At 34.9% G+C, this 12,818-nt stretch overlaps 1 protein-coding gene across 1 annotated transcript in view; it reads right to left on the reverse strand.

Annotated features, from left to right (window-relative positions):
- Positions 1-354: 354 nt before the first annotated feature.
- MRPS9 (mitochondrial ribosomal protein S9) overlaps positions 355-12,818 on the reverse strand; it is a 30,560-nt gene continuing 18,096 nt past the window's right edge. Inside the window, exons 6-11 of the mRNA XM_084518969.1 lie at positions 10,553-10,635; positions 7,790-7,865; positions 5,016-5,184; positions 3,219-3,327; positions 1,869-2,038; positions 355-559 (exon numbers count right to left, since the gene is read on the reverse strand). Coding sequence (XP_084375095.1) covers positions 468-559; positions 1,869-2,038; positions 3,219-3,327; positions 5,016-5,184; positions 7,790-7,865; positions 10,553-10,635 — 699 coding nt within the window. The 3' untranslated portion in view covers positions 355-467. The remainder of the gene's footprint in view (positions 560-1,868; positions 2,039-3,218; positions 3,328-5,015; positions 5,185-7,789; positions 7,866-10,552; positions 10,636-12,818) is intronic.

The following is a 12,818-nucleotide window of genomic DNA, read 5'->3' on the forward strand; positions in this document are numbered from 1 at the left end:
ATCCCCTCAGTTGTCAGTGTCATTCTCACTCGTTTCTCAACTCCACCATAGCTTAGGTTGGAAGCTATCACTTATCTTTGGACACCTGCGAAACAAAAAGGGAGACACTTCAAAACTGTCCAGACACCTGTCTAGGAGCTGCCTGTGAAGTCCAGAATTTAGACAGCTGAATCACTGAACATACTCGTTTCTCAAAACGTTACAATCCACCAACAATTTCATACATTGTCACTAACCTCAGTACAGCTAAGATGGAAAGCTGGCACTCAAAATGCATTATTTCGACAAATTGTGAATTTTTTCAATTTTAAATAAATTTAGAAAAAGATGCTTTTTCAACAAAAAACATAGCAGTTATAATGGAAAGAAGTCTTTATTAGTAAATATATTTATACAACAGCTCTAAATCATAATTGTGTATCTTCTGAAGTTCTTGGAGCTTTCTGCCTTTCTTTAAATACTCAGCTTTATCGCTTTTTCCAGGTGAACTTCCGTCGTGCTCCCTCTTGACCAGGCTTTTTTCGTTCCTTCACACGTGGGTCAACCGTTAGAAGCCCAGCTACAAAACACAGAGAAGCACCCATTTGTTTACTGTTATTAGTTAATATTGTAGGAGTAGTACGTGTGCATGACAATAGAGGGTTTCAAGACAGCCAAGAGGAAAAGTCCAGGATAAAACAAGCTAAAAGGAATTTAATCAGATCCTCCAACACTTCAACTTTTCTTTGGTAACTGAATTTTGTTCACATTTAGAACCTTTGAGCCTTTAGAGCAGTGGTCTCAGCTTTTTTTAATTGCACAATCCTATCCATAAAAGATTTTTGAGCACTTACCCCTATTATGTATATTCATTAATTTACAAATTACATACATATACTACTGAAGTTCTGGTATTTTCTTCCTGTATCACAGTAGATCTTGTGCACTCCTGGGGTGCACGCACCCCTTTTGAAAGACTAAGCATATTCTAAAACAGTGGTCTCCAAACTGTATTTTGCAACGTCCAAAACCTGTTTGGAATCACACTGATGTCCTTAAAGATACCAAATGAGTTAAAATGCCAATTTGTATTCCCAGCAAGTTACACTTGTCAGTACTGAAGAACTATAATCAGAGAAACTTACTGCAAAAATACCAGCATGAATACAGCTTTACTTCCATGGGTGGAAACAGAGTGGAAAAATAGTAACTGTCCTGCAAGTAATACACGCAGGTATTCCCTACTGGTCCAGAAAGAACATAGTTAAAAAGCTCATTGTTTGTAATTTTGTATTTGCTATAGCAGTATGGCATCTAATCACTGAGAGGTATAAAGTACTAGAGAACCAAATACCAAGTAATTTCTATTTTGTTTAGGTAAATTGTCAATTCTAAAGCAAGACAGAAAAGAAGCTCCTTTAGTCTGACCAGTTCCGTGTAGTATGCTTACACTCCTTAATATCCCTTTAAAGTCAACACTCCAGTGTTTAACTTTGAGAATACGTATTTTTAAACATGAACAAGGTGCAACTATGAAAGTAAAATGAAATATTAATTATCCTACTGCTCTCAAACGCCTGATCCAGATTTTATAGTAAATAAACATGCATGTTTTGTGATTTTATATAGATGCAATATAAGCTGGTTTATTGACCTAACAGAGGTCATGAACATATGAAAAAAATGCTTACATAATCTAAAACACACACAGAAGAAACTAGGAAAAAAACTGGAAACAATTTTTACATTCAGATCCCATTCATACAATAGACAAGGTTTCACTTGGATTATCTACTCAAATTTGCACTGATCCTTAATGATTCTTGTATTAATTCAGCTAATTACCAGAAACACACTAAGAAACATTGAAATAAGATTTCTATTCCTACCTTGCCTCATAGATTCCACCTCCTTCTCTGTCACAAAACTCCTCAAAGCTTTTGCAGAGGCTAAACGTATTGCACCAGCCTGTGAGGATCTTCCTCCACCAGAGACCGTGCAAACCATATCATGTTTTCCAACTCTGTCAAGAAACTGGAAAGGGAACAACAACTGCTCTCTAAAAAATAAATAAATAAATAAATAAAATTATATACATGTAGGTAAGATTATATTACATATATTTCCTATTGTAGTATATAGAAAAACATGGTTAACTTTCAGACAGAGATCCAGGAAGGCATTTATATCCCTAATGTCCTACTAAAATACACTTTGTCAGCCTGGAGAGAAGAAGCTCCAGAGAGACCTTCTAAAAGGTGTCCACAAGAAAGCAGGAGAGGAATTCTCTAGCAGGACAAGGACTAATAGCTTTCAACTGGAAGAGGGTAGATTTAAATTATATATAAGGAAGAAATTCTGAGGTGATAAGGCACTGGCACAGATTGCTCAGAGAAGCCCCATCCCTGGAAGTGTTTAAGGCCAGACTGGATGGGGCTCAGAGCAACCTGGTCTACTGGGGGGTGTCCCTGACCGTGGCAGGGGGTTGGAACTGGATGGGATTTAAGGTCCCTTCCAACCTAAACCATTTTATGAAAAGCAAATTACTAGCAAGGATCATGTTCAAACTGCCAATGGTAAGTACTTGAAGATCAGTTTTGCAATTAATTTTGTCTCACTAATTATCTATGGCTGCCAAGATCTGAATATTAAAGACTGAGAAATCTCTCCCTCTATTTTTGAGCTTGGAAACCACAACATAAAATAATCACATAGGGTCGACAAAGGAAGCTTTCCATCCCTTTTGAGAAGTCTTTTCTATAGCAAACCGCACATCTTCAAGATCTGAAGCTGTATATAAAGTGTCTTGCTTTGTTTGCTTCTACTCATTACTGTATGACAGAGTAATTACATACAAATACAATTCACAAGTCTCTCAGGAGGTTTGCCACCTTTGATTATTATTTTTTGTTCAAATAAAACTGCAAGTCCTTTTTAAGGCAACCAAAATTTGAATTATCCAAACAGCCTACTTTCTTGGTTTCTGCATCCCTGCAGAAAGGGAAAGAGAAGAAACAGAGCAAGGCTTACCTATCACTTCTTACAGTGCTCACTCCTGGAAACTAGGAGGAGAGGCAAGACTAATTTTCATAAAATAGACAGACAGGGGAAAAAAAAAAAAAAAAAAAAAAGACCAGCATCAACTGCATACAATACAGAACCAAAAGTAATAGTATAGCATGACTTTTGGTGGCATATTTTCAGTACGTTAAGAATACAGCATTTCATAGTGCTCTCACCTGTCCTGCAGCACTGGGAAGTAATGTAAAACATCTATTCCATTCACCGTAATTTTTCCAGTCCCATTGTCATAAACTGTTACAGTAGCTCTTGAAGTTTTTCTTGCACCTTAAAGGAATTAAAAGCAATCTGTTATGTGCCTTCAATATTCTACAAAATTTCAAATACCTAAGAAGTTAAGCTGATCTTCAGTCTTTCAAACCGTACCAGATGTTTGTTTTTTGGAGGCTAACATAATAAAAAAGAAGGAGGAAACAAGTAAATACAGACAGTGAGCAGTCAGCTTTCAATACATTTTAATCAATACTATTAAGAAGGTCAGGACCACTTTCTGGACCTGGTGAAGTCAGTGTTCAACAGACTGCTGAACGCTTATTTTACCATAAGCACAGCTTCAAAGTCTTTAATATTAAAGACTTGATAAAATCATACAGAAGTTTAAGAATATTCACATGGAAAAGGTTAACATTAAATATGCTGATATAAATAACGCTTACGCATCATTTAGCATTGTTTCCTCTGAAATTACTAGTTGCAATTCAGTTCTGTAAACACATTAGCTTCAAGTTAAAACACAACAAACTCTGTGCTAAAGCCTACGACCAATCTTCTGGGGGCAGAAAGGAAGCAACCCTAATAATGAAACACATTAGACATTTTGCTTAATTAAGGGGGGTGATGGGACACAAACGAGAATGTTCTTGAACTTATAGAGATGTCTTTTCTTAAGATGGGTTGCATGTTTATCGAACTTCAGCAACTACTACTCTGAAGATACTGTTGAAAACTAACAGTGGATTAAATTCCAGTTTGGCTCTTTCACATCTCTTTGTTTTCGTATCATCTTGAAGTCAACCCAGTGAGAACAGAGCTCATCAGCTATTTTGCTCCTCAAGCTCTCTGAGGTTTTCGTTCTTATCCTCCTCCTACTGCTTAAGAATACATGCTCCTCTTAAACATACAGCAAAAAGTGTGCATGTGCAGACACAGACTTGCATGTGCTATGTCCAGGAAGAATCTTCAGGCTTTCCTACCCATGTTTTTGATGCATTAGTTTTCCTAATCAATCACCCATATCATATCATATATCATATCATATCATATCATTCTTCCACTGTGTGTCACTTCACTGAAAATGTAAGCCACTTGTATTTAGAAGATGCACAGGCCCTCATAGCTTCTCTCTAACATCCCCTGTCTCAGTATCAGTGACTGAATCCTGTCTCTGTAACATAATGTACAGTTCATCAACTTGTTTGAAAATTTAAGAATTTTCAAATTCTTTGCATTTTCCTCAGCTGTTTGTAGATACTGAAATGCCCTATTTGTTATTTGCGTCTTCAAAATTCTCATTTCTTGAATTGCCTACAAAAGTTATGATAAAGGCTACTTAGTGGTCTAAGCACACCACTTTTATACTATGCAACCAACACAGAATTCTCCACATGTGTTTGGGATCCCCCAGTTCCCCATCCTTTACGTTCAGTCAACTTTTCACAGCAAAGTCTTTTTTCTTTTTTTTTGTACAATGTGCAGCACAGTGAGGTCCTCTCTACACAGATAGTACTGTATCAGAACTAATAGCTGACAGACTGTGCCAAAATCTGACTTTGTTAAACCAATCTGAATCATAACTTAGTATGTCAAAACATAATTAACAATTATAAATCCCATATACACAGAAGCATATAAGAAGAAATAGTGAAACTGTGTTGTACATACATTAATATTATACAGAAATTAGTGGGAAGAGGAAAAAAATTCTGCATCTTTACCAACCAACTTGAAATTTTTACCTTCACCGGTGCTGAAGGCCACTCCTTGCTCATCATACTTCAAGGGCTCAATAACAACTTTTTGCAATTGCGCAGAGATTTCTCTGGAAAACTTTTTTATATAATTCTCCTCGATGTTACCACATGGCATCATCACCAATTTTTGTAAAAGTTGAATAAATCTCGAATACTGTAGACAACAAGAACTTCATTAAAGGATGCAAGTGTAATTGCATTTGCTAAAAACTTTCTATTTTTATGTACTTAATCTTTCCTACTTCACTTTTATTGATGATTTCTGACAAGATGACACTTTTGCACCTACATGCTGATTTAAGAACAGCATGCAGATGCATCATTTGCTGTGTGACTAAAGATACCTGGTTCTTTCTTCAGGCAACAATGAAGCTTTAATTCAAAGTATAACCACCAACCCCTTTGTAACACAGGATTATTGTATGAGAATGAAGTTCATCTCGCTTTTAGAAAGAAAACATTGAGGGGGTCTTCATTCTTTTGTTGTCATTAAAATGGCAAAAGGAAAAGATTTTTACCTCATTTTCAGTAAGTCAGCATATTCATTGACTTGGAAATAATTTTATTTCACTAAACTGAGCCTCTTAAATGATTATATTTCATAATATATACAGGAAATACCTATCTATCTATCTTTGGCTGTTCAAGCTGAGTTGCTTTAATGTTTATGATTTCCTTTAAACCGAACAATCAAGCTATTTAAAAATTCAAGAGATACTTGACTTAAAGGGCAACCTCTTGAAATAAATTATCCTTTGCTACTGTGTGGTTCTCCTTCCCCCTTACACCTCCTCCGAAGTTCTTCAACATGTGATTAAAGAGTAAACACCACTGTGTTAACCCATTTGTGCTAAAAGCTGGGATGTCCTGTTATGAAGTGTTACTGGCAGGAGTACCAGATAGCTGGGTCACAGGATGTAAAGGTATGCCAGCTTTTAAAACGGATTTATCATATACATATCACATCTTTATTTTTGAAGTTTTCTTAACTCACCAGTTGTTATGAAAAGTATTTTCTCTTCTGCTTCTAGAAGTTTCTGCACAAAATTAAGTCTTTTTTTTGGTAATTTAGCAATCGCTTCTGCAACTCTTGACATCACCCAAAAAGCTACTTCTGTCTAACAATCTGACACAGATCTGTGGCAAAGCCTTCAAAGAGCAGAAATATAATAATACAAAAATTTAAAAATTATGGTGGCTGTAGATGAAGAAAGCTTATAACAGTTAATTTGCAGAGTGAAAAGAAAAAAATCAATAGCTTTGATTTTGTTTAATACAGCAAACACCACAGAATATTTTGTTGCAGTGGCAAAATAATAGAATTTGAGTGGGTAACACTAGCAGCTCTTACCTAGGTATTTCAAATGCATTTAAACATTAGTGGGGCTTTGGGGTTTTCACATGTTGAGAAGCCAGGACATAAGTCTTTTTTTTATAGTCTACTGCAGTCTATCTTCACAGACATGTAGTGTACAAAACCAAGCAGAGAAGAACACCAAACTGGTTGGTTGTACAACTAGACCAGTTTCTGGGACTCTAAGAGGAAAAACAAGCATCCCAAACACAGAAGCTAATGAAAACACTGAGATTGTAACTACTACTACTAGGAGCAAGATAGCTGAAATCTCCTGGGTAGATCAGGATGGAGAACTTACAACAGCAACTTCTAACTTACACTTACGGACATAAAACTGCTGAAAACTTTTCCACTTTACTCATAGACAATAAGCCATGACATGTTACTGTCTGGATGACAAATGAGCAAAGAGTACGTTTGCTGCTGCCATGCTATTCTGTAATGATCTTGTGCACAGGGCAAAAAAGTGATTCAGTACTGCTTCTAAGTGGAAAAAATATTTGGAATGCTCAGTGTTAGATTCTCATACTCAAGCTTAAACTTCCCGAAGAAAACCGAAGTTGGTCACACAGACTAAACCTGCTGTTACAAATCTAATGCTATTTAGGGGATTGCAGGAAAAAGCTCTGAATAAGAAAAGTGGATGACTATCAGGCTTGATAGTCTTATTCCCAGAGAAGCATGTAAAGTACTCCAAATCTTGATACTGATACAGCCTACTGATACTGGCAAAACTACAAAAATCCTCTTCTCTCCTCCCATACTTCATATCAAGGAGAATGTAAAAAGAGCTATCCCAGATGAGACCACAGATCTATTTAGCTTTATATCTTGTTTCTGATATTTGATTCTGTAGCCAATTGCTAAGAAAAGGAATCCTTAGTTCATCCTTCTCTGTGACTTTATCACTATCATGGCCTTAAGATTTAGTCAAACACCCTCTACAGATTTACCATTACACAAATCCATCACGTTTCGCCATCTTGAACATTCACCCTTTCCCTAAAATAAAGAGAAGAGGTTCTAGCCCTGTTTTTAATCTGTAATTAGAATAAATAACTATTTATTTCTATTACAAGCTGTCACTATGCTCCATTTTTGTTAACACAATTAGATGAAAAGAGACAAGGCCTACCACAAAGCTACCAGAAGAAAAAATGAACTTATGTTAGCAACAATGGAAAACCCTTAATTGTTCTGTACTATGCTAGATATAAAAGGGACACAGGGTAAAGAGAACATGAAAATAATGTAGTAGTGCTGTAAACATGGGCATTTTATGGAAAGAAAGTTCTTTTGAAGAGCACCTGCCTCTATGTAATGCCTTTACAGTATCCAAAAATGCAGAGTCCATGTTTTTAAGACACAAGCCTCCTTAAGATTAGAAGGATTAATTACTTACATCATCATCCGACAGTTTTTCTAACAACATTTCTTCCAATTCCGTCTTAGTCAGCCATCTGCTGCCAACCAGGTTCCTGTTTAAAATATCACATATATCCTCCCTTTAATTAACCATGCAATTAGAGTTACATCACAAAGGACCACACATACAGTCTTAGCTCAGAAATATATTTTCCATCACAAATGAATACAGATCACATTCCCATAGTAAATAGAAAAAGGCCTACACTGATTTTAAAAGATCTTTTGAAAGAAATGGTAACGTCACATATTGAATTTACCAAATTAAAATTACGTATTTCATTTACACATTATTCATATTATTGAAGTCTGATATTGAGCAAGATTACTCTTGCAAGAATAATCTATCTTCTCCTCAGCTTAAAACTTAGTTTGACAAATTTGCTGCTAGGAAGAGTTTGGTTTATTAGCAACAAAGAAACACATCAGAAGGCAGGATATTAAAAAAAAAAAAAAACAACTTAAGCAACAAAATTTTGCCTGTGGTCTCCAATTCTTTGGCTCAATACCAAACTCTACTAGCAGTAAGTATGGTCAAGGTACTAATGCAGCAGTAACAACCATACTGTATTTTAACTACTATATAAACTCGGTCTGCTCAGTACAGAAACTGAACCAACAATAGAAAAAGCAGAAGTTAAGAAAACAGCCTCATACAGAGATGTTAACACAAATAAAAAAAAAAAGTGTGAAGTCTTTGGGAAATATGTATCATACAAAGTGTCTGACAAAACAGAATGCTACCATGAATATACACATCAACTTTATCAGGTAAATTTAAGGCAAAGCACTAACTTTCTTACCTCTGTAGGATTTTTTTTTTAATTGTTTATAATATATATTTAAAGAAGCAATCCTAATGAACAAGCTCTGATTCAGAAAATCATTCCTACTCAAGGTGATTTTAAGTAGTACTTCTGAAGTTCTGATTTTCATGTTTTTCTGAGTCAGGGCATAAGAAATATTTACTTAGAGACAGTGCTGGTTTTAACAGAAATCTTAAGAAGTACCTAACCCTGACAGCTTCAAGTATATAGTATATGTATTTACGTATAGCTACTTCCAGTGAAGCCAGTGATTTATTTAGTTTAAGCTTATAGCTTTCTGCACATTTAAGTCTTTCAAGATCAGGTTCCTACCCCACAGTTAATTTTACAGTGTGTCCATGACAGATTGCTTGCTGGAAAAAACAAAAACAAAAACAGTTCCTACCAGCCCCTACCTACATTGAGGAGATAAATTATTGAGGCTAATCTCAAAGGAAGTACTACATCCCTTAAACGCTTTAAATTCTCAGAGTTTTTACAAACATAACAGAGGAAAACAAAAACTTTCAACCCTGACCACCTTTAGGTCATTTTTCACATCAGTAAATCCACTGGCTGAGCTCTCTAAGGTTATTTTTCAGCAGCATACACCAAGAAACTAAATTCATTTGTTCTCGTCTGCTTAGAAACTAATACAGATCTATAATAAAACATTCTGTGGCTCACAGGACACTATATATATACACACACACACACCATGAACAAAGATGCACTTCTGGTATTTAAGAAGGAAATAATCTCAACAAATTAACCCCTTCTCTTCCTAACATAAATGATAAATGGCTGAGATTAAGAAGTGACAAACCAACACGATGTGCAACTGGAACGGCGCACAAACCTGGCCAGAAAATACACAGCAAGAACATAAATCAAAATTTTTTTCCAGTGTCTGAATTGTAACTATATAAAAATTGGTAAACACTGAAAACAAACCTTCCTAGCTGTATCCATTTCTTTTAGATACTTGCTTGATTTCACATTCCAATATATCAAGATCTTTGCAGAAAGAGTAAAATATATTTAAAAAAAAGATCAAGAATGCAGCCTAAGAGAAGTGAACAGTTTATAAAACATATATCCATTTCAAAGACAACCCTGACAGTATGCACTGAGAAACCAACAACTATAGTATTTCACAGCTTGTTCTGGTTAACATGCATCTTTTCTGTCCAGTGGCTATGGCCAAGCTAAAAAGCTTACTATGCACACCAGAAAAGTTAAAGAAAAGAAGGGAAACCAAATCCAATTACCGTTAATGGTGATATTAGAACAAACCGAACCAAATAAACTTTTCTAAAATAAGTACAGCTTTGATGATTCAGCTGTACAAAGCCATTAGAAAAAAATAGTGGAATTAACTATTTTGATGCTCTTCAGAATCAACATTGGTAAGTAAAAATACTCAAGAACAGCAATCAATGAAAGACTATTAAAAAGCTCAGCTTCAGATATTAGGTTTTTCCAACAGTTAAACAACATATTTGATATTTACACAGGCCTTATTTTCTCATAAAAATCTTACTACCCTTTTCAAAAAACTTTACTAAAGAAATAATTAGGAAACTTCGTATATGGACAAAGAATACTGGATATTCTCTACATATTTTCAAGTCACACTTTTGAATTTTTATATAGCAGAGAACATTGAAAAGAGCTGAGAAATATTAAATAGCAAGAAATATAGTTGGGGGTTCCCTATTTCAGCAGTGAGCACTCCACACACACAGATTACACACAGACCTTTCAACCTGAAATTAACATACAAATATTCAGTCAGGGAATAGGGAAAAAGTCTGAGAATGTGTTAACGGAATAAAAGGCAGGTAGGATGGGAGACTACGACGTGCCAAAAACAGCATACTGAAGCATTTTAAGAAAAGTAATATCAATATGGAATCCAACTGGAAACGTACTTTTTTTCCTTCTGAGGTGGCAAGTCTTGAGCTGCCAGTTGGTCTTGATGTTTCTGAACATTTAGCAGTTTTTCATAAGTATCCTACAATATATACGAAGAAGAATTTAAATGCATTTTTTCATTTGTTATTTGATTTTATTATGTAAAACATGCTTATGTGGTTTTGGTCTCCAAACATCTAAAACTCAAGAGGTTAGAAAACAGAGCTCTATCAAGTTAAAAAAAAAAAAAAAAAAAAAAAAAGAGCACATTAAAGCTAAACCAATAAACATTTAGACAGTGGGTGTAATATTTTCATATGTAGTTCAAGGTAATTAATTTTGAATTGTGCTGTTGTTCTTCAGTTTGTTGCCTTCTTATACGTGCTTTTACAAAAATTCTCAAATGTATACAGAAAAGAAGCTACGTTTATATAACGGATATGCCTCCAGAACATACTGCACAATCTTTCACAGAGCATTCGCATTTTAGCTTGTCTTTCTCAAAATAGTGAGGAGATTTAAAATTGTAAATTATTTCATTTAGCTAGATTTTTGTACATTTGAATTGTCAGCTCTATCAGTAGTCTGTATCAATCAGAACTCCCTCTTAGCCAGGCACATCCACAAAAACATACACAATTAAATTTATCATAATCAGAATTAGTTGTGTGGGGTTTTTTTTTGTTTGTTTGATTTGTTGTTTTTTTTTTTCCTTTCCCCTCCAAACATTAAAGATATACTGGCTCTACATTTTCAGTACTTTTTTCCCCCTCAACAGTTTTCTCAAAATTCTTAGCTATGTAACTTCAAATCATGCTGTGACAGGGATTTACAACTTCAGAAAACCAAAAGCAAAAACATCCATAAAGCCACACAGAAGATATTACATGAGACACGTTTTTTAATAAATTATCTTCAGTTTCTTAATTTCAGAAACTTTTGGAATCTATTTTGTTTTAAAGTATTACATCTAATACTAAGAATTACAGCAGTGATTTAAACTAGAAATAGGAATATCTGGAAAAATAATTACAAATAATATTGAAACAAAACAGAATTGTATTACAGCAAAGTGCTTGAGTGGAAAATAATTTACTTTCATTAACAAGTGAAAGTACAAAGCTTATAACCACTTTCACATACTTTAATAATGTAACGACTTTAGCAAATACTAGGGAAACTACAGATTAGGAATTACCGGGAACAGGGAAGGATCTTTTTTTTTTTTTCCTGTACTACTTACAAAGAATAGATATTAAAATATTAAAAAATATTAAAAGAAAAGCAAGACAGAAACATACTGTTGAAAATTAACCACTGAAATTCCAGTTCTTAACACAAGTAATGTCGTGACTTGCAACAGGATGCTATGAGATTTCTGCAAGTTTACAATCTTTTTTTTTTTTTAAACAAAAAACAAAAAAACAACAACTTGCTTAGTTACAAACATCTACTGTCCAAGCTGATTTATCCATTGATATAAAAAAACACTGGCTGACATACTAAAAATATGTGTACTTAAAGTACATGAACTAAGAACAGATTGCTATCTGAGCTGCACTCGAAGCATTTAAACAGGGACAATTCACTGAGGCCTTTGACGCAGGTCATCGATGACATTTTTAACAGCACCGTGGAACAGAAGTATTTTTGGAATAACTCCACAGTATAAAATCCTGCAGTACAAAACTGCCCACTTTTCCTTGAGACTGCACAAGAACTCACATATTATAGTGATATGCCTTCCAGAAATCTTTCAGTTTTGACAGAGATAACCCATTTCAGGTAGGAACTAGGAAAATTTTTCAATTTAAAACATACTCTGACTTTACAAACATGAAACATCACATAAAAGGGCATAACAAATCATATTTTCATATACTCCCAAACCTCAGAAATACATCCGCACCTTTTTATCTTAGAGATCTATGGTAGCACTACTTTGGGTATCATTCATATCACATAATCTTTCATAATGTTAACAGCTCTATTCAGAGCTGACTATTAGGCTGCAAAAAAGTTTTCTGTGCAGGCAAAAGAGGCACAAGGTTTGGGTTAGAAGGTATGAGATGTGCCTGACACCAAGAATTTTTTTTATGCATTTGTAGTTAGACTGGAAGAAGAATGAGTATGGAAGCTGTCGTGGGGATGGAAGAGAAGGGAAAAGGATTTAGCTGCAGGTCAGGTATCTCTGGAAAGTCCCTGGAACAGGGGCTTCAGAATACTTTGAGTATTGGGAAATCAGCAAACCAGGCACAAAGATGATATTTTAGGAATTAAGAT

This window comes from Aythya ferina (genome assembly GCF_964211825.1).
Source record: "Aythya ferina genome assembly, chromosome: 1".
Taxonomy (NCBI): domain Eukaryota; kingdom Metazoa; phylum Chordata; class Aves; order Anseriformes; family Anatidae; genus Aythya; species Aythya ferina.